Below are 26,477 nucleotides of genomic sequence, written 5' to 3' on the forward strand. Positions count from 1 at the left end.
AGTGGGACCAGGGCCAGTCTTGTAGCCATGGCCCTCAACCCCACTGCTCAGGCTTCCGCTCAAACAAGCCCCCAGCATACTCCCCCCGCCCCAGGCTGACCCCGGCTCCCTGGAGAGCCTCACTTCAGGGCCCCAAAGCACAGCCTCAGCACGCCCCTCAGCGCACCCCAGCCGCCCAGAAAGGAGAGGGAACACCCTCCCCCAGAGAGGAGGTAATGCACCCCACAGCCACCCACGTTCCCATCTGTCTATTCAGCCAATGTCCAAGCTCTGGGGGCTGCCGCCAGCAGCCAGTCTCCAGGGGCGTCAAGAGCAGAGTCGAGGGGCTTTTTTGAGCAGAAGACCCCATGGTGGAAGTGGTGGTGGTGAGATGCCTGGCGGAAGCAGGAGGGGAGTGGACCCCCAGGTCGGTGAAGGGGCACAGCAGGAGACGAGAGGGACCGCCAGAGGAGGACCGGCGCTCCTGGGCAGACTGTCTCCTGGGTGGCTGCCGGCCAGGGCCTGGGGGAGTCGCCGAGCGGCCGCCGGGAGAGGCAGTGCCCTCCGTTGCCCACCCGCAGCCGCTCCCCTGCGGCGCCCGGGGAGCCGAGGCGGGGCTGGGACCGGGCTGGGAGCAAGATCTGGGCCTGGCCCGGCTGGGGCGGGCGGGCTGGCGTGCCGGGAGCGTGCTCGGGTGTCCTCGCTCGCGTGCGCCGTGGGGGCGGGCAGGCCCCGCCTAGGGGCGGGCGGGGGCCGCGGGATTAAAGGGCGCCCGCGGCGCGCCGTGCACCCCGGACAGCCGCGGCATGCGCGTCCCGAGAGCGCGCTGAACGATGTGGGGGCGCGGGGCCCGGGGCCCCCGCTGGGCGCCGCTGCTGGCGCTGCTGCTGGCGCTGGGCGCGCTGCCGTGGGCGCGGGCCGTCGAGGAGGAACCGGAGGGCGCGCACGGCCAAGGCCAGGGCTTCCAGGTGGTCACCTTCAAATGGCATCACGTCCAGGACCCCTACATCATCGCGCTCTGGATCCTCGTGGCCAGCTTGGCCAAGATCGGTAAGCGGCCCCGGACTCGGCGGCTCTCGGGTCCTCGCCCGGCTCTCGCGGCCAGCGCTGCCTGGCTCGGCGCGAGTCCTCGCGGGGTGCCCTGCTCGGCGCGCGCGCGCCTGCCCGGGTCCTCGAGCCTGGCTGGTCGGAGCGGTTGCGGCAGGGTCCCTGCGCGCTTTTTCCGGCCAGCCCTTCCGCGCCGCTCTCCGGGGCCCCGTGGCTAGCTCGTCCAGGGGGCTCCGCGACCCTCCTCTCTGCATCCCGGGGACTGTGTGGCGCGATCCTTCCCTTGCGCCTTCGGGGCTCTGCCCCTCGACCCTCCCCTTGCGCCCTCGGGGCTCCGCGGCGCGACCCTTCCCTTGCGCCCTCGGGGCTCCGCGGCGCGACCCTTCCCTTGCGCCCTCGGGGCTCCGCGGTCAGACCCTCCCCTTGCGCCCTCGGGGCTCCGCGGTCAGACCCTCCCCTTGCGCCCTCGGGGCTCCGCGGTCAGACTCTCCCCTTGCGCCCCGAGGCGCCCTGGCCAGACCCTCCGCGCTGCGCCTCCGGACGCCCTGCCGGCCTCAGGCTCGCGGGCTCCCAGTCCGCGGGGCCTTCTCTTGGCTAGTGCGCGCTCCTTAGTTCCCGGGGCAGGAGAGAAAACGGTGCGGCCCTGCCCGCGCCATCCTATTTATAGGCGCGTTCCTGTTCCGAGTCCGGGTCCCTCCCGTCTCAGCGCTCCAGTGAGCCGCGAAGTGGGGCTGCAGGCGCTTCCCAAGGTGATAGCAAGGTCAGCGGCGAGGAGGACCACGTCCGCGCTGGCTCCAGGGAGGGTCTGCTGGAATAAGTTGCCCTGGCGGGGAGCCTGGGAGGATGACCCAGCTGTGTCTTGGAATGGCGGGTCCAAAGCGCCCAGCCTTGGCAGGACCTGAGGGACAGACACAGGCGCCTGTATTGGGCCGCCTGTGTCCGCCGGCCCCCTTGTGGCTGCAGCTCAGTGTGGAGTAATGTGCCTCCCCCCTCCCCTTTCTGCTCTGGGAAGTGCCCATCTCAATGGATGGGGGTGTGCGGGGAGCCAGTGCTGCAGGGTGGGGACCTCTGAGGGGGCCTGGCTGGGCCCCTCAACTGCAGGGCTCCTGAGGCTGACCCACTTCTGGGCAGGCCTGCTGCACCCCTCTGTCCCGTGAACCCCTGGGGTGCTCTCCAGGGCACTTTCCAGCTCTGCAGGGCTCTGGGCCACACCCCCGTCTATACCCCTCACCACCAAGGATGCTCTGGGGTGGTGCCCAGATGCTGCAGAGTAGCCCTGGGCACACCCCGACCCCAGAGACCCCTGTGACACCAGGGTGACCTCTGGGAGCTCTGAGAGCATGCAAGGGGCCATGAGCTGCGTCCCCACCCCCAGGGCTCTGGGGTCTGACCGCGGGCAGTGGGTTCTGCAGGGATAGACTCAGAGCCGAGTCCCCTGGAAAGCACTGCACAGGGGTCCCTGCTCTCACTTGACCTCCTGGGTCTCGGATCAAAGCTCAGCCACGCCTAGATCCCTGGACTGAGCCCTCAGCCCAGGTCGCCTTTGTGGAAAGCAGGTGAGCCCCACGCACCCCAGCAGCTCTGGACTTCCTGGCAGGGCCAACCTTGGACCTCACTTAGGGAGTCCTGAGGAACCACCTGATCTGGGCCTTCTACAGGCCCCTGCAGCCATGGGCAGCGTCCACCCACCCAGTTCCACCTTGAGGGCTGCTGGGATCCTGATGTCCTACCCTGCTCAGATGATCCTTTCTGCTCTTGGAACCAAGGTCAAGCCAGAGTCAGGCTGGGAGGTTCCCTTTGGGATCCCCTGTGCCCCAGGGTGCCCACCCAGAGTGCTGTGAGCATCCACATGCAGGGCTGAGCCCCTGGGCGCCAGGAGGGGAGGATGCGGGTGTGGCTGGGCCAGGTGGTGTTCCTTGTGCTCCGGTGGGCTCCCACATGGTGTGGGATGCTGGAAGGGAGAACACCGAGGCTGGACCCCTTCCTTTGCACGGGGTGGGCTGCGGGGCAGGTGAGTGGGAGCCGCCCCTGGAGGCTGGAGAGACCATATGTGGGTGGCCAGGGAGAGGACAGGGCTTCTGCATGTTGGGTGCTGCTGTCCCGGACGCCACACAGTGGTGTGCAGCCTTCTGGGCCACACAGGGGTGTCACGTGCCGCAGACAGGACTGGTGGGTGGGCGGGGCTGCAGGCCACACTCTGGACGTGGGTCACTGTGGGCCTCTTGCTGCCCTTCCCACGCTCACCCAAACCCACCCCCCACATGCAGAAGGGCAAGGGTGTCTGGGTGAGACTGGCCTCTGTCCTTCCCGTTCCCTGCAGACCCTTGTTCCCCCCTCTTCTCTGGGGACAGCTCGTCCTACCCTCAAGGTCTGGGAGGGTATAGGAGGGACCTGCAGGGCCTGGCCCCAGGCTGAGTCCCGGCAGACAGTTGGGTCTTGCATTTCATGGCCCCCAGCTTGGGGGGGGGGGTGTCACGCCTTCCCATGGGCTCCTGGGCCTGGACCTGTGTCCTTATAACCCAGGAGCAGATGTGGGGAGCAGCGGGGCCCAGTAGGTGGTGCGTTGCGGAGGGCAGGCGGCCTGGGGAAGGTGTAAAGTCTCCTGTCTCAGAACGGAGAGGTTGTAAAGTGAACCAGTGCAGGAGGGGGCAAAGGTTGGTGGCCGGCAGCTCTGCCAGGGGCCAGCTCCCCCTCCATGCAGCCGGAGCTCCTTGTCCCCTGCCCCTCCCCAACACACACATTCTCCTGGCCCTTGGGAGGCAGACCCTCCCTGCCCACCTGAGCTGGGGTTTAAGGGCCCAGAGCCCCGTTCAAGCTGAGCCTGGAGGCTGAGCCTGCTCTTGTTCCCAGAGGACAGGACCAGTTGCCCCCTGCCCGCCCACTGTGGGGCCTTCAGCCTGGCCCTGCCCTGTCCCCTGCCTGGGGGGGGGGAGGTGCTGGGAATCAGGAGGGAGAAGCATTGTGCTGTGGACAGGGCCTTCCCTGGCCCATGAAGAACTCTCTTTCCAACTTTGACAGATTCTTGTCCAGTAATGACTAAGAGCGAACGCACTACCCGCTGTGCTATCGCTCCAGCCCGGAGTGATAGCACAGCGGGTAGGGCGTTCGCCTTACAAGCGGCCAACATGGCCGACCCGAGTTCGATTCCTCCACCCCTCTCGGAGAGCCCGGCAAGCTACCGAGAGTATTCGATATGCCAGACACAGTAACAACAAAGTCTCCAATGGAGACGTTACTGGGCCCGCTCGAGCAAATCGACGATCAACGGGAGGGTCTTTACCTTTACCTTTTACCTTAATGACTAAGAGCTGCTGAGTTGGTTCTGGGGCTGTTGCCCCTCTGGGCCGCATTCCCTGGAGCCGAGCTTGACTGACCGGGTGGTGGCCACAAGGTCAGAGCCAAGGCTGTCCTGCACCAGGGCCTGGCTGCGCCGGAGCCCCTCGGGGCAGGGGCTGGAGCTGCTCAGCCCCGGACGCCTGCGTGAGGTTCCCAGCTGGGCTGTTACCTCTGGAGCTGTCCCCTACAGAAAGGTCACTGGGTGCCCCCCACTTGGTGTGCGTGCTCTGTCCAGGCCACTGCCCCTTCCTGGGTTCACTCTCAGCACCCACCGTGTCCTACCTGTGGAGGGTCTGGTAGCTGTGGGGCTTTGGGGCAGGGACCCCAACGGTCTCCTGGTCCTGCCCCTGGGTGCAGGTCACTTGGGCCCCTCTGGGAGGTGGGCTGGGCCCCCCTAGACACCCCTCTTGGTCCTGTTAGGTCAGCACTGCAGACTCTGCATGGACCTACCGGCCAGGTTTGGGTTCTCTGCCAGCCAGTGGGGCCCATGGGTGTCCAAGCTGGCCCAGGGGATGAGTGTGTATGTGTGCCTGGGTGCATGAGGGCGCACCTATGCCTGTGGGTGGGCCTGTGCATGTATGTTGGTGTGAGTATGTGTGGGGGTGGGTATACATGTGGGTGTATGTGGGCATTTGCAGGGGCGCATGTGAGTGCATATTTGTGTGTGTGTCTGTGAGTGCATGTGACTACATGTGAGTGTGTGGGTACGTGTGAGCATATGTGCATGGGTGTATAGGTGCATGAGAATGTGTTTGGACATTTATGGGCATGTTTGGGCACATGTGTGTGCATGTCAGTGTGTGTAGGTGAGTGGGGTGGGCATCTGTGTGGGCACAGGTGAGAATATGTCAGTGAGTGTGAGTGTGGGTGTGAGTCTTTGTGGGCACATGTGGGTGCATGTCAGTGAGTGTGGGTGGGCATCTTCATGGGCCTACGTGGGTTCTGGTCAGTGTGTGTGGTGAGTGATCATGGGTGGTGGCCCCGCTGTGGCCCTGTCAGACAGGGGTGGGTGGTGGGGGGCGGGCCTATGGCCTGGCTGCGTCTCCCAGTTGCCACATGGGAAGGGAGTGCCCCTTCCCAGCTACACCCTCCGAGAGCTCTGTGGGAACGGGGATCAGGGTGGGGACACAGGCCTGGGCGGGCCGGCGAGAAGCAGCCCCACCCTCCCAAAGGCCTGTGAGCCACCTCGGCCGCCACTGAACAAGAAGGAGCAGGTCTGGCACTTGCTCCCGCCTCGCTCCGCCAGGCCGTGGCCGGGGCCCTAGGAGAAGGCCGTGGTTTAAGGACCAGCTGGGTCAGGGCGGGGCAGGTGGCCTGGGGTGGGGGCATGACTCGGGCAAGTGGGGCCCAGCCTGGGGCCTCTGCCAGGATCTCTCCAGAAAGAGCCCAGAGGGGCTAGTCAGATTTCAGAGCTCGGGGGTCCTGGGGCAGAGCATGTCTGGGGTGGAAGCCTCCATCCCAGCACCACCAGCCCCTCCTCGTGGCCTTCCCCCAGCACGCGTTCCCGCTGCAGACCGAGTACTCACTCGTGGCTTCTGGGAGGAGCGTGACGGGGGCTGTGGGATGCAGGGTGAGAGTCCAGGCTGGGGGTCAGGTGGCAGCTGGGGTGCAGCTTCCCTTCTGGGGCCTCAGAGGAAAGGAGGGGCCCTGGGCTGCAGACTGGGCGGTGGGGCCAGCAGTGGGGCCGGAAGGGTGTGGACTTTGCTAGGTGAGGGTGGCGAGAAGCCAACAGTCCCCTCAGCCCCGACCCCAGAACGCCGACTCTGGCTCCAGCAGGCCCTGGGCCTTCCGAGACACCTGGAGCAGGGCGAGGCAGGCCCGAGTCTGGGGGCCCAGCAGAGGTCAGCATGGGGAAGGGCCGGCTGCCCCCCACCCCCCCGGGCAGTTGCAGCCTCTCCCTCCTGAAAGCCTGGAGCCACCACCTGCAGAGCTGTCAGGCCAAAGTCCAGGACCTGCGGGAGCAAGTGGGCTTGGGTGAAGGCCGGCACCTGTGCGTCCCCCCAGCAGCCTGGGGACTGGCTGTCCGAGGGTGTGGTCCTGTTTCCCAGGTCAGCAGGCCCGGAGGGGCTGTGGGTGCTGCTGGGCTGCCTGGTGTCTTCGGGGCGTGGCCCTGGGGCAGGACACACAGACCTCTCCTTCAGGGCAGGGGAAGGCACAGCACAGGCCTGGGGTGGCTGGGGTCACCCTGCAGGGACACAGCAGAGACCCCATAAGCACCCAGAAGGCCGGCAAGCATCCTGCTCACCACCCCGGGGACCCCAGCACTGAGAGCTGGTGCCCCAGGGAAGCCTTCCTTCGAGTGCTTGAGCCAGTTACAGGAGGCCTGCACTCGACCTGAGAGGAGCACTGTAGAGGCCTGTGTGCACCCTGATAAAGGCATGTGAATGCCATGATGGAGACGTGTATGCCGTGATGGAGGCGTGTGTGCTGTGCTGTGATGGAGTCTTGTGTGTGCCCTAATAGAGGCGCGTGAGTGCCATGATGGAGGTCTGTACGTGCTATTATGGAAATATGTGCATGCTGTGATGTTGTTGTGTTGTGTTGTGATGGAGGCCTGTATGTGTTGTGATGGAGGGATGTGTGTGTTATGATGGAGGCATGTGTGCTGTGAGAGGCGTGTGTGACTTGGGGAGGCTCTGGCCCTGCCTCTCGGCCAAGCGCCTGATGGAGGCTCTTCCCAGGCCTGCTTGTTTGTCAGGTGAGGCTTCTGCTGAGTGTACCTGTCCCCATGAATTCCACATCCCAGAGGCCTCCCTGAGGCAGCGGCCTCTCTCCTGGTTTTCAGAGCGTCTCCCAGACTCAAGTGTCCATTTCCACAGGGCCTGACTTAGCGTGGCTTTTTACTGATGGGCCTCCAGCACTGTATTGAGAGCCTGTGCCGGGTGGCTGTCTGCTTCCCTGCACCTGCTAATGTGTGCGAGCTTCTTTGTCTTGATGCCTGTGGGATAGATTGGGGCAATCCATTCAGGTAGTCAAGGACTGTCTTCCTTCATTTGCTGAAGACCAGCCAGCTCGGTCCACTTGGCTGTTTCTGGCTCTCTGCTGTCCCTCTGACCTCTGGTCTCTTGATCACAGATGGTCAGGGGCAGCTGTGGTATCTCTGACTTGTTTCCTCCTATGCTGGCATAGCTGAGGGCTTTGCGTCACATACGTTGCTTACCGTGTGACTGTGTCTGAGATGACCGTCATGACCTTGTGTGATGGCGCGACCCTGTCTGAGTGATGGCTGTATCTCTCTGACAGTGGTGGATGTGACTGTGTCTGAGGTGGTAGACATTACTGTGAAGTGATGGCTGTGACTGTTTGACAAAGTGATGGCTCTGATGATGCCCGAGATGGTGATTGTGGCCATGTTGGAGGTGGTGGCCATGGTGGTATTTGAGATGGTGTCTGTGACGGTATCTGAGGTGGTGGCTCTGATGGTATCTGAGATGATCTCCATGTTCATGTCTGAGTTGGTGGCTGTGTCCATGTCTGAGGTGATGGATCTGATCATTTTTGATGGTGATGGTAGTGACCATGTCTGACAATGGGCGGCATAACTATATCTGAGGTGGTAGACATTACTGTGAAGTGGTGGCTGTGATGTGTCTGAGGTGGTGGCTCTGATGGCATCTGAGGTGGTGATTGTGACCATGTTTGAGGTGGTAAGATGGTGACTGTGTCTGAGATGGTGGCTGTGACCATGTATAAGATGATGACCCTATTGTATCTGAAAATAGTCATGATGCTGTCTGAGGTGGTGGGCATCACTATGAGGTAGTACCTGTGCTCATGTCTGAGGTGGTGAATGTGTTTGTGTCTGAGGTGGTGGATGTGATCATGTTTGATGGTGGTGGTAGTGACCATGTCTTTCAATGGTGGATGTGACTATGTTTGAGGTGGTGGCTGTGATAGTATCTGAGGTAATAGTTGTGATCATGTCTGAGGTGGCAGACATAACTATGAAGTGGTGGCTTTGGTTGTCTGTGGGTTGGTTGTGATAGTATCTGTAGTGGTGATTGTGACTGTGTCTGAGGAGGGGGCCATGACTGTGAGGTGGAGTTGTGACTGTCTGAGGAGGGGGCCATGACAGTATCTGAGATGATGATTGTGACTGTGCCTGAGCAGTGATTGTGACCATGTACAAGGTGGTGGAAGTGATTGTGAGGTGGTAGTTATAATTGTGCCTGAGGTGGTGGTCCTGTCCATGTCTAAGGGTAGTTGTGGTAATAATGATGTCTGAGGTGGTGGGCATGACTGTGATGTGGTGCCTCTGATCATGCCTGAGGTGGTGGGCACGCCTGGTGTTTTCCCCAGTTTCCCCAGTTTCCTCCGGGTGCTCTGTCCATGGCTGGCTGGAGGGCTGTGTGTCCATACTCCCCTCTGTGTTGTAGGCAGCCTTCCCGTCCCTGGCCTGCTTTCCTGCCTCCCTTCTGCCTGGGGGGCCCCTCTTTTGGGTGATGTTGTTTGCACCAAACGTGGCTCTGCTGTGCTCTGTGGGCATTGTGGGGAGTGTGGCTGGGTGCATGAACCCCGGACTTGTGTGCTGCCAGCTGTCCCCTGAGCTATCTGTTAGGTTTTGTGCCAGCAGCTGTGGATGCAGGTTGTGGCATATGTCACATGCCCACTGCTGTGTTGGCTCCCACTCAGCCCTGTGTTGAGACCCCCAGACACACATGTTCTTGGGCAGTGACTGGACACTCTGTCCATGTGTTCCCAGCTGGCTCTTCCTGACAGACTTGTCTGGGTTTAGGGGGCTGATCTGTATTCCCTGTCCTGTCACTTCCCTCTCTTCAAGTCTTAGCTTCTCTTAACGCTTCTTCTGGGTTTAGAAGCTCCCTGTGGACCCCGGGGTACTGTCCATTCTCTCCCCATCCCAGGCTCAGTTCTGAGGAGACGCCATGCCAAAGGGCAGGAGGTCCCGGGGGCACTGCTCAGGGTGGGGCCGGCCCCAGGCTCACCCACCGGACCTTCCTTGGACTTGCTGTGACCAGATGCGTGTTGTGCCCAGTGATGTCAGCTGGGCGTTTGTCCTGCCGGAAGGTGTCGCCCAGTAGCTGTGCGCTCTGTTGAGGTGATTTGCAGGGGCAGGACTGGGGCAACATGGCTGAGTTCATGCCACCTTGGGGAACCCTTGTCCTGCCAGGCTGCACAAATATCCAAGATCAACATTTGCACACGGCCAGGTGCCGGGTAGTGGCTGTGCCGGCCTGATAGGAGCTGTGATGCATGCCACACAAGTTGCATGGCTGCTGCCGGAAGGTCAAAGGTTCGGGAGGTCTCACCCGACCCCCAGGATACTATTGGGGCAACCCTGGGTCACGTCTGCTGGGATTTCACAAGGAATCTTGTGTTTGGGTATCGAACCCCCAACCAGCCACCATGCGCCAGTGGGGGTGGCCCCACACAAGGGGCCCCCCACTTGCTGGCCCCGGGAGCACCCCTCCCAGCTGGTCCCTTTGCCTCGTGCTGCCCACCCAGAGTCGCTCCCGGCAGCTTGAGTGCAGCTCCCATTCCATGCATCCTCTGGGCTGTGGCCTCTGGTGTCTGCCCCACCATGGGCTTCCCCTGTGCTGGGCTGGCATGGGGGGTCCTTCCTGGGGTTCAGTTCCTGGTCCCTTTGGTATCGGCTCCTCAGACAGGCTCGACTCACAGCCTCAATGGGTGTGCATGACGGCCTAGAGGTGCTCGTCACTCGGTCTGTGTGCCAGCACTGTCCCCTGCGGGCCACCCCTGCTCAGACTGGGCACCTGCATCCTGAGGACACCTCCGTGCTCCCAGTCGGTCCCAGCCTGAGCTCAGGTGCTCACGGGGGTCTCCACAGGTGTGGTGGGAGCGGCAAGAGCAGCTCAAGGTCCGGCTCTCTCCGTGCCTGCACACTCCATTGGACTCAGGTGCTGTCTTCAAGCTGGAAGTCTGTGAGCACAGTGGGTCCCCGTGCAGCTGCCAGCAGTGCCCACGGAAGAACCCCCGGGCAGGAAAGGCAGGAGGGACAGTGCCAGCCAGACACCATTAGGGCATTTCCCTGTCCTGGGGTCCTGCTCACACATGCACACACGCATACACACACGTGTGAGTGCACACATGTATACATGCAGAGCACATGGCACATGGATGCACGTGCCCACACATGCACACACACAGGCTATTGTGCTCCAGTGTGTCAGGGTGCTGGTCCTCAGCACAGCTCCTGTGGGGGCAGAGCAGGGTGGAGTGCTGCCCTCTCTGTGCCTGAGTGTGTCTGCATCTCTGTGTGTCTGTCTGTCTGTCTCTGTGGGTGACTGTGTCTGTGTGTCTGTCTGAGTTGTGTCTGGCTATACTTGGCTGTGGCTGTGGCTGTTTGTGTCTGTCTGTCTGTCTGTCTGTTTGTCTGTCTGTCTTCTGTATCTATCTGAGTCTGTGTCTGACTGTGCCTGTGGCTGTAATTGTCTGTCTGGTCTGACTGTGTGTGTCTGTATCTGGCTGTGTTTACGTGTCTGTCTGTGCCAGTGGCTGCATCTGTGAGTCTGTTTGCTTGTGGGTCTCCGTATACCTGAATGTATGAACTTCTGGCTCCATCCCTTACCCACTGCGGCCCTCAGGAGCTCCCCCATTTTTTTCTTTTTTAGTCACACTGTAGTGTGGCCTGGAGGGGTTACTTTTGGCTCTGCATTCAGGAATTACTTCTGGTGGTGCTCGGGGACCATCTGAGATGCTGGAGGATCGAACCCCGGTCAGCCACTTGCAAGGCAAACGCCTACCCTACTGTGCTATCGCTCTGCCCCCACCACCAGGGCCCATCTTGTTTCTGGACAGTTCACTGCTCTGCCCACTCTCTGTAGAGCTCAGATGTGTTAAAGTAAAACCAAGGGATTTACTGTGCTGCTGCATTTGCGTAGACTCAGCTGAATCCCGAGGACCCTGGAAGATGGCAGGGGGGACCAGCGCCCCCTGCAGACCCTGGAAGGTGGGGCGGGGGGCCATGCCCGCCCGCTGACCTTAGAGCTGGTGCTGTGGGCGGCCCTGGAGTGGCTGGCAGGAGGCATGGCTAGGCCTTTACTTGGTCGAAGGGTTGTAATTAGGACTAAACGCGTGTTCCCCATTGCGCCGTCCTGTGGCCAGTGGTTCATGCTTAATTGGCTGTGACTCGACTGGGCAATGAGTGACCCATTGGCCAGGAAGCCGCTGGTTCCAGGTGCCCTGGCTGTGAGGTCAGGGAGCCTCTGTCGCATGTCTCTTCCTTGGGACACATGTAGGTTTGACTGCGTCTTCAGCACCCGGCCCTCACTTGGGCTCTTCATGGCTTCCTGAAGGGCAGGGAGCTGGCTCCCAACTCTTGGCACCTGTAGGTGAGACACAGCCGCGTCAGGCCAGTCCCCCAGCTCCACACTGCCTGTGTCTGGACACCTGCTGTTGCCAGAACACACATCTGTGCCTGGGACTCATAGTTGGCAGTGGACACTAGGTTTTGCTGGGTTCTTATGTGCCATAGCCTTAGCTCTGGAGAAAGCAAAGATGCAGGTGCTGGTGGTCACCTGAGCATGTGGCCCATCACCTGGACATGTGGTCATGTGGCTATAAGGCACTGGTTCCTCAAGGTGAGCAGGAGGGCAGAGGGAGTTTCTGGTCCCTCACCACTCCTGCCTGGACCCCCACTTCTGCCATCCCTTCTGCCGACTTCTGGAGAGATGCAGGTGGTACCACCTGGAGGGAGGCTGCGTGGCGGAGATGGGGCCCTGTGTCATTCTGGGCCACGTCTGCGCCCCTGACAGTGACAGTGATTGTGGCACTGGGTTGGGGCACCCAAACCTTTCCCCTGATTCTCAGCTGTTCAACTTTGACTGGACTCCTGAGCCCAGCAAATGTCCCCGTGAGCTGAGTCTGTTTGACCCACTCACCACTGTGTACCTTCTCAGACAAGGAAGGCCTGGTCTTGGGCGAGGAGGGCCAAGGAGGCCAGGTCCTCTGGCTGGTCTTCCCCACAGCCATCGCAGCGTCAGGAGGGCAGCCCGCCCTGCCCTGGCTCCTAGGAAGAGGCTCGGGAGAGGGGAGGAGGCCTGGGCAGATGGTGAGACAGGACGTGTATCCATCAGGGCCACCAACACACAGAGCACAGGAACCCAACACGGAGACCCCACGTGAGCTTCACATGACATCCACAGAGCAGGAGTTTGAAGTGAGACATGAGCCACAAGGAGGACTGGGAGGAGCTGGTGTGAGGAAGAGGCGTTGGGATTTGGGGAGTGGTCCCTGGGCAGGCACTGGGGGACCACAGAATCAGTACCTGCCAGTTCAGCCTGTGATGCACACAGGGTTTAGGAGACACACAGCCGGCGATAGATACACATCAGGTATAGATGTACATTACAGGGATGTCAACATGCACGCAAGGTGTAGACACACAGGAGTGTAGACACACAGGGTGTAGACACATACAGGGCTGTACATACACACAGGGGTGTAGACACACAGGTTGTAGATACACAGGGCTGTAGATGCACACAGGAGTGTAGACACACTCAGATGTAGACACACCCAGGGTGTTGACCCCCGGGGTGTAGATCATATAGGGGTGTAGACACACACAGGGCTGTAGATACACAAAGAGGTGTAGACACACCCAGGGTGTAGATACACACAGGGCTATAGATACACACAGGGGTGTAGCCACACTCAAAGATGTAGACACACCCAGGGTGTAGACACACAGGGCCGTAGACACACCAACAGTGTAGATACACACAGGGGTGTAGCCACACTCAGAGACGTAGACACACCCAGGGTGTAGACACACAGGGCCGTAGAAACACCAACAGTGTAGATACACATAGGGGTGTAGCCACACACAGGGCTATAGACACACAGGGTGTAGACACACAGGGTGTAGACACACACGGGGTGTAGACGCATACAGGGGTGGACACATCCAGGGTGTAGGGGTGTAGACACACCGGGGTGTAGATGCACACAGGGTGTAGATGTATCCAAGGTTTAGACACACACAGAGGTTTAGACACACTTGGTGTAGATGCTCACAGGATGTAGACACTCCTAGGGTGTAGACACAGGGGTATAGAAGCACACAGGGGTGTAGACGCACACAAGGTGTAGACGCACACAGGGTGTAGACATGCACAGGGTGTAGATAAACACAGGGGTGTAGACACACTCAGATGTAGACACACCCAGGGTGTTGACCCACGGGGTGTAGATCATATAGGGGTGTAGACACACACAGGGCTGTGAATACACAAAGAGGTATAGACACACCCAGGGTGTAGATACTACACACAGGGCTATAGATACACACAGGAGTGTAGCCACACTCAGAGATGTAGACACACCCAGGGTGTAGACACACAGGGCTGTAGACACACCAACAGTGTAGATACACACAGGGGTGTAGCCATACTCAGAGACGTAGACACACCCAGGGTATAGACACACAGGGCCGTAGACACACCACTATGAGTGTGTCTACACTATGGGTGTGGACACAGGTGTGGACACTCAGGGGCTCTCATTGCAGCTGTGCTCTGTGTGTCGTGTGGCCGTAGTGTTGACCCGGGTGCCATGGCTATGGTTGCTGATGCTGATTCGCACCTGCTGCTGCAGATGGGCTGGCGTCTGGCGTGCCCTGTGCTGATCCGTGGTTGTCAGAGGCAGATTCTCAGTGGCCTGAACCCCTGCACCCCTCCTTTGCAGAGACGGTGCCCGAGCAGTGGGTTCTGGGAGCAGGACTGCAGTCCTGGGTGGCCTGCGAGTGTGGGGCCAGCCGTGCAGGGAGAGGCGTGTCGTGTGCTGTGGCTGCCGGAGGGGTCTTTGGCCCCAGGGAAAGGGGTGGGCCTGTTCAGTGCTGGTCCCCGGGAACCCACCCCAGCAGGGGCTCCTGCACGGCCCCTGGCACTCATTACCTCTGGTGCTTTGCATTTGGGTCCTCATGGTGGCTGTCACACGGGACCTGTGCCTGTGTCACACGTGCCCCGACCTGCCACTTCCTGGGTTCACGGGGGAGTGAGAGGCTGCCCCTCCTGTACAGAGACGACCCGCGGCCCATGTGGGCTGTGGCTCACGCTGTCTCTGATCTGACCCAGACGTGAGGCTATCCTGGGAGCCAGGCTAATCCCCTGATCCCATAATGATGCAGCAGGCGCCCAGGGAGGAGGGTGGGGCACCTGATGGCAGCAGGTCCCACCCGCACGTCCTGCCCGCTCCACCGCACCCAGAATGCTTCCCTCAGAAGGGGCACACCTGGCTGGAACACCCGAGCACAGCTGGCAGGGACCTGGGGCACAGCTGGCAGGGGCACCTGGGGCACAGCTGGCAGACACCCGGGCACAGTTGGCAGGGACCTGGGGCACAACTGGCAGGGACCTGGGCACATCTGGCAGCGGCACCTGGGGCACAGCTGGCAGGGACACCGGGGCACAATTGTCGAGGACATGGAGCACAGCTGGCAGGGACCCAGGGCACAGCTGGCTGGGACACCTGGGCACAGTTGGCAGGGACCTGGGGCACAGCTGGCAGGGACACTGGGGCACAATTGTCGGGGACATGGAGCACAGCTGGCAGGGACCCAGGGCACAGCTGGCAGGGACACCCGGGCACAGTTGGCAGGGACCTGGGGCACAGCTGGCAGGGACTGGAGCACAGCTGGCAAGGGCCTGGGGCACAGCTGGCAGGGACCTGGGCACAGCTGGCAGCGGCACCTGGGACACAGCTGGCAGGGACATGGAGCACAGCTGGCAGGGACACCCGGGCACAATTGTCAGGGACATGGAGCACAGCTGGCAGGGACTGGGGCACAGCTGGCAAGGACCTGGGGCACAGCTGGCAGCGGCACCTGGGGCACAGCTGGCAGGGACACCGGGGCACAATTGTCGGGGACATGGAGCACAGCTGTCAGGGACCCAGGGCACAGCTGTCAGGGACACCCGGGCACAGTTGGCAGGGACCTGGGGCACAGCTGGCAGGGACTGGAGCACAGCTGGCAAGGACCTGGGGCACAGCTGGCAGGGACCTGGGCACAGCTGGCAGCGGCACCTGGGGCACAGCTGGCAGGGACACCGGGGCACAATTGTCGGAGACATGGAGCATAGCTGGCAGGGACCCACGGCACAGCTGGCAGGGACACCCGGGCACAGTTGGCAGGGACCTGGGGCACAGCTGGCAGGAACTGGGGCACAGCTGGCAAGGACCTGGGGCACAGCTGGCAGGGACCCAGGGCACAGCTCGCAGGGATATGGGCACAGCTGACAGGAACCCGGGGCACAGTTGGCAAGGTCACCGGGGCACAGCTGGCAGGGACATGGGGCACAGCTGGCAGGGATATGGGCACAGCTGATGGGGACCTGAGGCACAGCTGGCAAGGACACCCGAGCACAGCTGACAGGGACCCGGGCACAGCTGGCAGGGACCTGGGCACAGCTGGCGGGGTCCTGGGCACAGCTGGCAGGGACATGGGGCACAGCTGGCAGGGACATGGGGCACAGCTGGCAGGGACATGGGCCACAGCTGGCAGGGACTGGGGCACAGCTGGCAAGGACATGGGGCACAGCTGGCATCCTGGGCACAGCTGGCAGGGACATGGAGCATAGCTGGCAGGGACATGGGGCACAGCTGGCAGGGATACCGGGCACAGCTGGTTTCCTGTCCTAACCAGACACACTTGCTGCCCTTCCTGCCTGCTCTGGAGACATGGGCTGTGACTCTCGGGAGACAAGTTCCTGAGGGTATCAGAGACAGTTTGGTGGGCATGACAGGGAGGGACAAGGTGACCCCACACTGCTGGACAGGGCACAGTTTCTTGGTGCCCACCCAGCAACCCTGGAAATCAGACGAACAGGAAGCCCTGCTGGCTTTTGGGGTGCCAGCAGTGCGTGGAAGCCCAAGGTTAGGGCTCCCCCAGGATCAGCGGTGCCCCAGATTGTGTCTGAGAGTGGACCCCAGAATCCTCCAGGACTGGCCAGTGATGGGCTGGGTTGGGGAACAGCTCCAGACCTGAGTGTGGAACTCCAACCTCTCCTGGACCTCAACCTGACCCTGTGGCCCTGACCCCCATGGACTCTGACCGTTTGTACCCCGAACTTATGCATCTGACCCCACAGACTCTGACCCCGTGTACCCTGATCTTAGGCATCTGACCCCATGACTGTGACCCCGTGTGACCCAACCTTATGCATCTGACCCCACGGACTCTGACCCCGTGTCCTGAACCCGTGCATCTGATGGTCTTGTGCTCTGCCCCGTGCGTCTGACCCATGCACTCTGCCCCCAGGCTTCCACCTGTCCCACAAGGTCACCAGCGTGGTCCCCGAGAGCGCGCTGCTCATCGTGCTGGGCCTGGTGCTGGGGGGCATCGTCTGGGCGGCCGACCACATCGCCTCCTTCACGCTCACCCCCACCGTCTTCTTCTTCTACCTGCTGCCTCCCATCGTGCTGGACGCTGGTTACTTCATGCCCAATCGCCTCTTCTTCGGCAACATGGGCAGCATCCTGCTGTACGCCGTGCTGGGCACCGTGTGGAACGCAGCCACCACCGGCCTCTCGCTCTACGGTGTCTTCCGGAGTGGCCTAATGGGTGAGTGGGTCACCCGGGAGCCGGGCAGTGGCACCGAGAGAGGTCAGCCTGCAGCCGCGGGGGCACATGCTGCTCGCCCGCATGTCGAAAGGCCCCAGTGAGGTTGCCGGGACCAGCCCCTCCCTGGCACCTCATGGCAGGCTGGATTCCCGTCAGACCAGGTCGGTGGGTGGGTGGGGCGGGTGTCTCACCCCGGCAGGGAGGTGGTCTGGACTCCCTCCAGTCACCCAGCCGCCGGGGAAGCAGGGCGGGGGGCAGAGCCGGTGCTCGGGCGGCCACTCAGCCACAGGCTGCCCATGAGCTGGCCGCTGCAGCTGCTCCGCCCGAGCTTGCTGTGGTTCTTCCCCAACTCAGCCCTGGCTCACCTCTGCCCTGTCTGCCTGGGGCCTGGGGCACTGTGCAGGCTGCCACTGACCGACCCAGACGGTGGCCACCGTCTTGTGTCTTCTTGGCGTCTTCAGCCCAGTTCTGGGATTGCTGGTCCCTGGGCACCCACCTGGGGTTCAGACAGTCCACTGGCAGGACCGGATTCGGGCAAAGGCCCGCATGGCACACGCTCTCCACAGCAAAGGCTATGGGAGACCCGCCTGGCCCGCTGGCCTCGTGCGTGCCCCACGGCAGAGTGACCCGGGGCTCACGTGTGGTGAGCCTCCCACACTGGCTCTGGGAAGCATCTTCTGTGGCACCTGGAGGCTGCGTGGTCCCTGTGGCTGTGGGCCTGGGGGCGCCCCCCACCAGGAACAGTGCTTGGGGGCTGCAGCCTGGTGCCCGGAACCTCCCGGCAAAAAGTCGATGTGGGGCAGTGGGCAGGGATCGGCCTCCCAAAGGGGCGCGTGTCTGGGGTCTGGGGCCGAGGAGCAGCTGCGACTGTGTCTCCGCAAACCTCCCCAGCTCCAGCCTCCGGCCGCTACCTGCAAACAGGCTGGCCACTGCCACGGGCCTGACCAGCTCTTGGGTATCTGGGCTGGGGGCAGCAAGACTCCTGCCAAGTCGCTCCAGCCTGGGCCCCCGACCGTCTGTGGCCCCAAGTCTGTCGCGAACGTCCCCTACAACACCGTCTCAGGCTTGTCGTTCTCCCCCTGGTTATCTTTCCTGTCGGGCAGGCCTCCAGTTTCTGAAGCTATGGGGTCCCTTCAAATGTCCGGGCGGGGTCCCCCGCCCACGCCTCGGGAACAGAGACAGGCGATCAGCGCCCAGCAGCCTTGGGGCCTTCAGAAACGTGGCCTGGCCTCCTTGTCCACAGGTGACCTCAACAGTGGGCTCCTGGACTTCCTCCTGTTTGGCAGCTTGATCGCGGCCGTGGACCCCGTGGCCGTGCTGGCCGTGTTCGAGGAGGTCCACGTGAACGAGGTCCTGTTCATAGTCGTGTTCGGGGAGTCACTGCTGAACGACGCGGTCACTGTGGTGAGCAGGGCCCACGCCCACCACACCTCACAGGGGTCCCTGCAGCACCACACAGCCCAGCCAGGCTCGCCCCTTCCGCTCAAGCTGGGCATGGTTCTGCCCAGAGCAGCAAGCAGGGCCCAGTCGGAGGGAAGTGGCTAGCTGCCCAGCCCCAGGATGGCCCTGCATACCTCCCACTGACCACGCCCTGAGGCGGTGGTTGGTGCCCCAGCAGGCGCGGAGAAGGCATGGATGTGTCCAAGTGCCAGACCTGGGGTCCAGCTGGGCCCCTGTCCAGTGTCCTGTCTACCAACATGTGCACAGGCACCCACCGTCCTGGACACAGAGTTCACAGGTGACCCAGACATGCCCTGTGGACTGAGAAACCTGGGTTCTGAAACCCTCTGGGTACCACGCTGTCGTGCCTAGGAGGAGCCTGACCGCCGTGGAGCTCCCTCACACCCACCCACTCACACCTGCCCATCACAGTCGTCTCCCTACACTCGCCAGCCCCACCAGAGGCCTCTGCCTACACTTGCTGCTCAAAGAAGCTGGGAGCCTCCTCAGATCTGCCTCCCTCAAATGTACCCTCCTCAGACCTACCCCTCCTCAGACCTCTCTCCCACACATCTGCCTTCTTCACGCCTGCCCCCCTCAGGCCTTCCCTCCCTCAAACCTGCTCACTCACATTTGACATTCCTCCTCACACCTGTCACCCACACCTGCCCCTCAAACCTGTCCCTTCGCCTTTGCCCCTTGACACTCACCCCCTCAGATCTGCCCCCCTCACAACCGTTCCTCCTTCGACCTCTCCCCACATGTGCCCCCCTCCCTGACTTGTTCCCTCCAGTCTTGCAGCCTTCAGAATGTACCAGAGGTGCCCTGAACACTGGGGCACTGGGCAGGGGCAGAGGAGCTTCTCCCAAGGCCAGTGCAGCAGCTCGACTGCACAAGAGTCGGAGCAACCTGTCAAGATGAGATGCTTGGTCCTGTCACAACCACGTCCCTGTCATACCTGGTCTCTGTTACACCAGGTTCCTGTCACGCCTGGTCCCTGTCACACCCAATTCCCATCATCACACCTGGGTCCTGTCACTCCCAGGTCCCTGTCACATCAGTGACAGGGCCTCGCTGGAAAGGAAAGAATGAGAATTGGCACATAGGGGTCAACTTCATGGCTGCGCCACAGCTTTGCTGAGTAGAGGAGAGAGCAAGTGCCACTCCTGAAGGCTTTAGCTCCTTCCAGAATGTTCTGTCTCATCGCCCTGTCTCTGTCCTTTACTAACTCTCACGATGGTCCTGTGGTGATCCTTGTCTGAGGGTTCAGTCAGAAGCTGCCACCGTGGGTTCTGAGGCAGACCTGGGCTCAGTGGCTTTTCTCTGCCTAGGTTCTGTACAATGTCTTCGAATCTTTTGTGACCCTGGGAGGTGACAATGTGACGGGCGTGGATTGTGTGAAAGGCATAGGTATGTGTCTGGGGGCGTCGTTCTCAGAGCTTGGGCCAGTCTCTCATGGTGGTGGGAGGCCTGGCTCCTGCCAGCACACCCGGGCCGCGGGTCCCTGCAGCTGGGTGGGGGTGCGGTTGTGGGTCCTTGTGTGCTGGGTGGGGACCTGCCTCCCACTCCGTGAAGCTAGCCCCGATCCCAATGAATTGGTCTCTTGTTCCCGGGCCGCCTCTGTGGGGGTTACCGGGCTGAGGCCCAGGAATGGTCTGGAAGCCGGCTCACCCCCACACGGCCCCGGCCACAAAGAGTTCTTGAGCCCAAGCGTCCCCTTCCCCCAGTGTCCTTCTTCGTGGTGAGCCTGGGGGGCACACTCGTCGGGGTCGCCTTCGCCTTCCTGCTCTCACTGGTGACTCGCTTCACCAAGCATGTTCGCATCATCGAGCCCGGCTTCGTCTTCGTTATCTCCTACTTGTCCTACCTCACCTCGGAGATGCTGTCACTGTCGGCCATCCTGGCGTGAGTCTGGGTCCAGCGGAGGGCGGGCAGAAATTGGGCAGTGCTGAGGGGAGTGGGGCCCGGCCTCCCCCACAGCCCTCATGGGCACACAGTGCAGGCAGCAGCTCAGATGCTCAGGGTCCCCCGAGGAGGAGCTCCGTGTTCAGGGCGCTGGAGTCTTGCCCTGGCGCCTCACGCCCACCCCTTCCTCAGCATCACCTTCTGCGGCATCTGCTGCCAGAAGTATGTGAAGGCCAACATCTCCGAGCAGTCGGCGACCACCGTGCGCTTCACCATGAAGATGCTGGCCAGCGGCGCTGAGACCATCATCTTCATGTTCCTGGGCATCTCGGCCGTGGACCCCCTCATCTGGAAGTGGAACACGGCCTTCGTGCTGCTCACACTGGTCTTCATCTCTGTGTACCGGGCCATCGGTGAGGGCAGGGAGCACTGGGAGACCTGGGGGGGCTGACCACCAGGGTCAGGACAGACATTCTGGAGCCCAGGGGGGACCACTGAGTGCGGAGGCTGAGGGAAGTCACCCCTGAGGACACGGGCTCCGTGTGGGGAAAGAGCATCACTCTCTCCCTTGCCCCAGCCCAGGTGGGGGGCCTGAGGGCTGCAGGGAGCCTGGCCACGTGGTGACACGGTGGTGGGTGACCCAGGTGACATGAATGACATGGGGTGACACAGGCTGGCCCCTGCCCAGGGAGGGGTCCCAGAAGGGGTAGGGGGATGGGGCTGGTGAGGCAGAGCCCCACTCTGGGCCCTGTCCCTAGGTGTGGTCCTGCAGACGTGGGTCCTGAACCGTTACCGGATGGTGCAGTTGGAGCTCATCGACCAAGTGGTCATGTCCTACGGGGGCCTGCGTGGGGCCGTGGCCTTCGCCCTGGTGGTCCTGCTGGATGAGAACAAGGTCAAAGAGAAGAGCCTGTTCGTGAGCACCACCATCGTGGTCATCTACTTCACTGTCATCTTCCAGGTGCCGCTGCTGCCTGGTGCTCACTCTTGTCACTGCTCCGCCACTGCTCTGCCTGTTACTGCGGCAGCCTCGGGCTTGGCTCGGGGACAGCGAGCTGGGGCCACGGGCCACAGACAGCGCAGCCCTGGGAGGGCCGCTTGGGTTCAGGCCCCTATGCTGGGGGCTTCGCGGGCTCGGTGGGAGGTGGGAGGGGCCGGCTGCCCGATGTCAGGATCAGCCCACCTGTTTCCCAGGGCCTGACCATTAAGCCCCTGGTGCAGTGGCTGAAGGTGAAGAGGAGCGAGCACCGTGAGCCCAAGCTCAATGAGAAGCTGCATGGCAGGGTAGGAGGGTGCAGGGGAGAGGGGAGGGGCAGGAGAGAGGAGGGGGCAGGCCCCCTTGCTGACTCCTACTCCATTCACTCCAAAAGGCCTTTGACCACATCCTGTCGGCCATTGAGGACATTTCCGGGCAGATAGGACACAACTACCTCCGAGATAAGTGAGTGACTGGTCAGAGGCTGCCCTCCCTCCCCGCCCAGACAACGACCAGATGCAGCCACTGGGGCCTGAACCAGAACTCAGTGTCACAGCCCCCAGTGGAGGGAGACATGCATGCACACATGTGCCTAGTACGTGTGTGCACTTCTATGCACATGTACACACACATACGTGGTCTCCTGGGAAAGCCCTCCACCTGCCCGTCACTTCTGTGTCCTACTGAGGGCACCAGTGGACCCAGGCTCCTGCCGTCCGTGTGTGCCATTCTCCCTTCTGATGTCCTCTCCCGTCAGCAGTGCTGGAGCAGGAGAGATAGGCGGTGGGACCTGTGGGGACCACTGGGTCGGTACTGCCATCCCCAAGGCTCCATCTGCGTTCACCGTGGCCCAGGAGCCCTCATGCCTCTCGGTTTGCCCCCAGGTGGTCCAATTTTGACAGAAAATTCCTCAGCAAGATACTCATGAGGAGATCAGCTCAGAAGTCCCGTGACCGGATTTTGAACGTTTTCCATGAGCTTAATCTGAAGGATGCTATCAGCTATGTGGCTGAGGTACTGGAACCTCCCACACCTCTCATTGACATAGATAAGGGATATGAAGCCTGGATGGTTGAGGCAGTGGCCCCAGGAGAGCCGGCCTGCACCCTGAGATTGGGGGTGGGGGACACTTCCCATGCTTGGAATGATTACCCTTGCTCAAAGGGAGCTGCTGTCCTCTCCCCCAAATTGGGCTACATCAGAGCTTCCCCCACCACAACAAACTAGAGCCCAGGACCCTGCTTAGACACTCCCCTGCCCACCCCACGGGACCCCTTTGTGCACTGGGGGTGCCTCTGGGGGGCGCCTGACCTGTCTCTGTGCCCTTCCGGAGAGCCGCTCCTCTCCGACTGTGACTGCTGCGCCCACTAGAGCTGACCTGTTGGGTTCCATCTGGGCTGGGGCATGGGGGCTGGACAGGTGGGGCCACCCCAGTGCCTTCTGGGTCCTTCATGAGGGCTGACCCCGCTGACCACGGGGTCCCCTGCAGGGCGAACGCCGTGGCTCCTTGGCCTTCATCCGCTCCCCCAGCACCGACAACATGGTGAACGTGGACTTCAGCTCCCGGCGCCCTTCTGCGGTGGAGGCCTCTGTCTCCTACCTCCTGTACGCCTGCCTGGAAACAAGACCGTGGGCATTTTGGCGCTGCAAAGGGGGCTGGGCACAGGAACAGAGGCGTGGGGTCACCACAGGGCTGGGAGGATGGAGGACCCAAAGCAGCAGCTTCAGGCGCTTGCAGGTCCCTCTCTGGGGCACAAGATGCTGTGGGTCTGTTCTGGGCTGCAGGCGTGTGTGTGTGTGTGTGTGTGTGTGTGTGTGTGTACGCGTGCGCATGCAGGTACCGGGGACCCAACTGGGTTCTGGAGGAGGAATCACTGGTCAGCATCCCAGAGGCCTGGTGGGGTCAGGGTGACAAAAACCCAGGGGGTTCTGCTTGTGGGGCGGGCAGGAGCAGTTGAGGGGTGCTCAGCGGGGCCCCCTATTGCAGGAGGGAGAACGTTAGCGCCGTGTGCCTGGACATGCAGTCCCTGGAGCAGAGGAGGAGGAGCATCCGTGACACGGAGGATGTGGTGACACACCACACGCTGCAGCAGTACCTGTACAAGCCAAGACAGGAAGTGAGCTGCTGTGCGGGCTGGGACCCGCGGCACCGGCAGGCCCCGCCCCGCTTAGGCCCCGCCCCTCCAAGACCCCGCCCCATGCTCCTGGCCCCGCCCCACGCTCCAGACCCGTCTCCTTGTGCCAAGGCTCGCCCCCACCCACATGCCGCACTGCCCTTGCGTGCACGCCCTTCCCCCACATGCCTTGGCTGCATCTCCCGCCCCAAGGCCGCCCCCACTTGCTAGTAATCCCTCAGTAACAAAGTGGGGACTTCCTGCCCCTGAAATAAGTTGGGAGTCCCTATGTTGGCGCACACTCTGGGCTGCCAGGTTCCGGGGCCTCCACTGACACCGTGTTTCCCCCAGTACAAACACCTGTACAGCCGGCATGAGCTGACACCGGAGGAGGATGAGAAGCAGGACAAGGAGATCTTCCATAGGACCATGCGCAAGCGCCTGGAGTCCTTCAAGTCCGCCAAGTTGGGGCTGAACCAGAACAAGAAGGCGTCCAAGCTGTACAAGAGGGAGCGTGCCCAGAAGCGGGTGAGCAGGAGGCCTGCCCCTAGCCCCGGAGGTGCCTCTGCAAAGGGGGTTCGGCCCTGCGCCTGATGCCGCCTTAACCAAGGTTTCGCTCTGCCGCAGAGAAACAGCAGCATCCCCAACGGGAAGCTGCCCCTGGAGGCTCCCGCACACAGCTACACCATCACGGAGAAAGGTACCAGGTGGTGCCCTGAGCCCAGCTGCTCCTTGCTGGGGGCTGTTGTGTCCCATATTCTCGGCAGTGCCCCTGGGGCACTGTGACCCCATGTCCTGAGCCCCGGGATGAGGGCCTCTCCTCATGTCCTCCCCGGTGGGCCCAAAGGCCAGGGATGGATCAGGGGAACTTTGTCCTGTTCCAGCGCAGCCGCCCAGCACTGCAGCCACCAAGCTGCCCAGATGCTGTTGCATTGGGTGGCAAAGATGTGAGCAGGCTGGGGTGGTGATCAGGGGTGGTGGTCAGGGGTTGGTGGTTAGGGGCACAGCTCGGGTTCGTGACGGGGATAGAGGTCAGGGGCACGGTTGGGGACTGTGGTCAGAGGCATGGTCAGCGACAGAGGTCGGGGCATGGTAGTGGATGTGCCAACATGGCATTCAGGGTGCTAATGCTGTGCTCAGCCTGGTCCCCTCCTGCCACCCCAACCCTGCTGCAGAAGTGGAGCTGTCTGAGCCCGAGGAAGTGCCCGACTATGAAGCGGAAGCTCTGAGTGGGGGGATCGAGTTCCTGGCCAATGTCACACAGGACACGGCCCCAGATTCTCCCTCAGGTACGGGAGGCACTGAGCGCAGGGTGCGGGCCGGGCTGTCTCAGGGCAGGCGCTGAGGTGACTCCCTCTAATATGCACAGAGGCTAAGGCTGTGGTCACCGCTCAGAGCTCCAGTCCAGTGGGCTCTGGAGGGATCTGGGTCCAGGCATGGAGGGAAAGACGGGTGGAGGCCAAAACCCACTGCAGACCCATGAGTTTCCAGACAGGGTTCCGGGTGCAGGCCTGCTGGTGGCCACCGCTGTGCCCAGACACTGGTGGAGGCTGATGTTGCCACCTGTCTCCTAGGGATTGACAACCCTGTGTTTGCTCCTGACGAGGACCAGGGCGTCCTCTCGAGGGTGCCTCCTTGGCTCTCTCCCGGAGAGACAGTGATGCCCTCCCAGAGGGCCCGTGCACAGGTGCCCTGCTCACCTGACCACTTCCACCGCTTGGCGCCCATCCGCCTCAGCACCAAGTCCACGGACTCATTCCTGCTGCAGGACCACCATGAAGATCCCCCACCAGCCCGCCCTCCGGAGACCACACACATGTAACTGCACCTGCTGTCACTTGTTCACTCTCTCCTCTCCTCAGGACTCTGTCATCTGCTTCTTCTGCACTCCTGCCGCCAGGACGCTCTCACTTCCTTCCATTTTCTCCTCTCCAGGACGCCCTCACCTACCTCTGCTCTCTCCTCAGGTCCCAGGACACCCTCACCTCCCTCTGCTCCCTTCTTTCTCCTTCTCTCCAGGATGCCCTCACCTCTCTCCTCCCCAGGACACCATCACGTCCCAGAACTGTCTCCTCTTCAGGACGCCCTTGTTTCCGTCTGCTCTCTGCTCTCCTCTCCAGGACACCTTCTCCTTCCTCTGCTCTCTTCTCCCCAGGATGCCCTCACCTCCCTCTTCTCTCCTCCACGCCAGGATGTCCTGGCCTCCCTCCTCTCTCCTCTCCAGGATGCCCTCACTACCCTCTGCTCCTTGGCTCCCTCCAGGGCACCTCTATCCCTCTGTCTGTATCCCATCTATGCCCATAACCCCTATGCCCACTCTCTATGCCTGCACCCCCTCTGTGCCCGCACCCCTCTCTGCCCATACCCCTTGCTTGCTTGCTAGCTCCTTCCTGCCATGCCTTCCATGTTTCTAGGGGCACTGAGGAGTGGGCACTAGTTCTTGGCTTGGTTCTGGGGCCTAGAATCATGGGGATGCAGTGTCCAGGCAGTTAGGGGAGCTTCCTGTGGGACTGTTGGGGACCCCTGAGTGAGACCCTGAAGCTCCTGGGGGCAGGGGGAAGGAGCACAGGCCAGACTGCAGGCTTCTTCCTGAGTATATGCTAGCCTCGTGCCCCCTGCAGTTCTGCCTGTTCAGCTGCTTGAGTGCAGGTGCAGGAAGGAAGGCCCCTGTCCTTGGACACTGATCCACACAGCAGAGCGGCTGCCTCCGGGCTGCGTGGGGAGGTGGCTCCTGGCTGTAGGGAACTAATGGTTCGCAGTGCCCGCAGCCAAGGCCGGGCAGTGGCCAGCTTCGGGAGGCAGTGGCGGATCCCCACGCAGCAGAACCCAGCCTGGCTAGCGGGCTCGAGGAGAGGCCGGGAGTAAGCCAGGGAGGTGGAGTTTGGGGCTCTGGGGGCTCGGGGCTCACGTTCGCATCTCCCCCAGGTGACACGGGCTCCGATGCGCCGCTGACCGGACGCTCGTCCCCAAGCGAGGAGCCCCAGCGCCCTGATCAGCCCCAGCTGGCCGCTCGGCTCCCACGCCCGCGCGCCCCGCCCACCGCGCCGCCGGCCCCGCCCACCGCGCCGCCGACCCCGCCCCCTCCGGCGCTCGCCCTGCCCACCGCGCCGCGGGACCGAGAGCCGGGGGCGGGACCGGA

At 62.2% G+C, this 26,477-nt stretch overlaps 1 protein-coding gene across 2 annotated transcripts; it reads left to right on the forward strand.

The window, feature by feature from the left end:
* Positions 1-812: 812 nt before the first annotated feature.
* SLC9A3 (solute carrier family 9 member A3) lies at positions 813-25,160 on the forward strand. 2 transcript variants are annotated; one of them, XM_056135296.1, is made up of 16 exons: positions 813-1,029; positions 16,601-16,903; positions 18,147-18,307; positions 19,675-19,753; positions 20,071-20,248; positions 20,441-20,661; positions 21,007-21,209; positions 21,443-21,532; positions 21,619-21,689; positions 22,109-22,238; positions 22,714-22,829; positions 23,212-23,341; positions 23,690-23,866; positions 23,966-24,038; positions 24,514-24,627; positions 24,913-25,160. In XM_056135296.1, exons 1-16 carry the CDS (start codon positions 813-815, stop codon positions 25,158-25,160), a joined length of 2,511 nt encoding a protein of 836 aa, XP_055991271.1. The 2 variants fall into 2 exon arrangements, with proteins under 2 accessions (XP_055991271.1, XP_055991272.1); XM_056135297.1 differs by having other exon boundaries at positions 21,470-21,532.
* The last annotated feature ends 1,317 nt before the right edge of the window (positions 25,161-26,477 follow it).

Source organism: Sorex fumeus, unplaced genomic scaffold, assembly GCF_029834395.1.
Source record: "Sorex fumeus unplaced genomic scaffold, SorFum_2.1 ptg000110l, whole genome shotgun sequence".
NCBI lineage: Eukaryota > Metazoa > Chordata > Mammalia > Eulipotyphla > Soricidae > Sorex > Sorex fumeus.

Bases quoted from the DNA above. Each gene is read 5' to 3' on its own strand.
- SLC9A3 (XM_056135296.1), top strand. From the start codon at position 813: ATGTGGGGGCGCGGGGCCCGGGGCCCCCGCTGGGCGCCGCTGCTGGCG. The intron at 20,249-20,440 runs GTGAGTCTGGGT...CCCCTTCCTCAG, and splicing joins TCACTGTCGGCCATCCTGGC to CATCACCTTCTGCGGCATCT. The intron at 24,039-24,513 runs GTACCAGGTGGT...ACCCTGCTGCAG, and splicing joins CTACACCATCACGGAGAAAG to AAGTGGAGCTGTCTGAGCCC.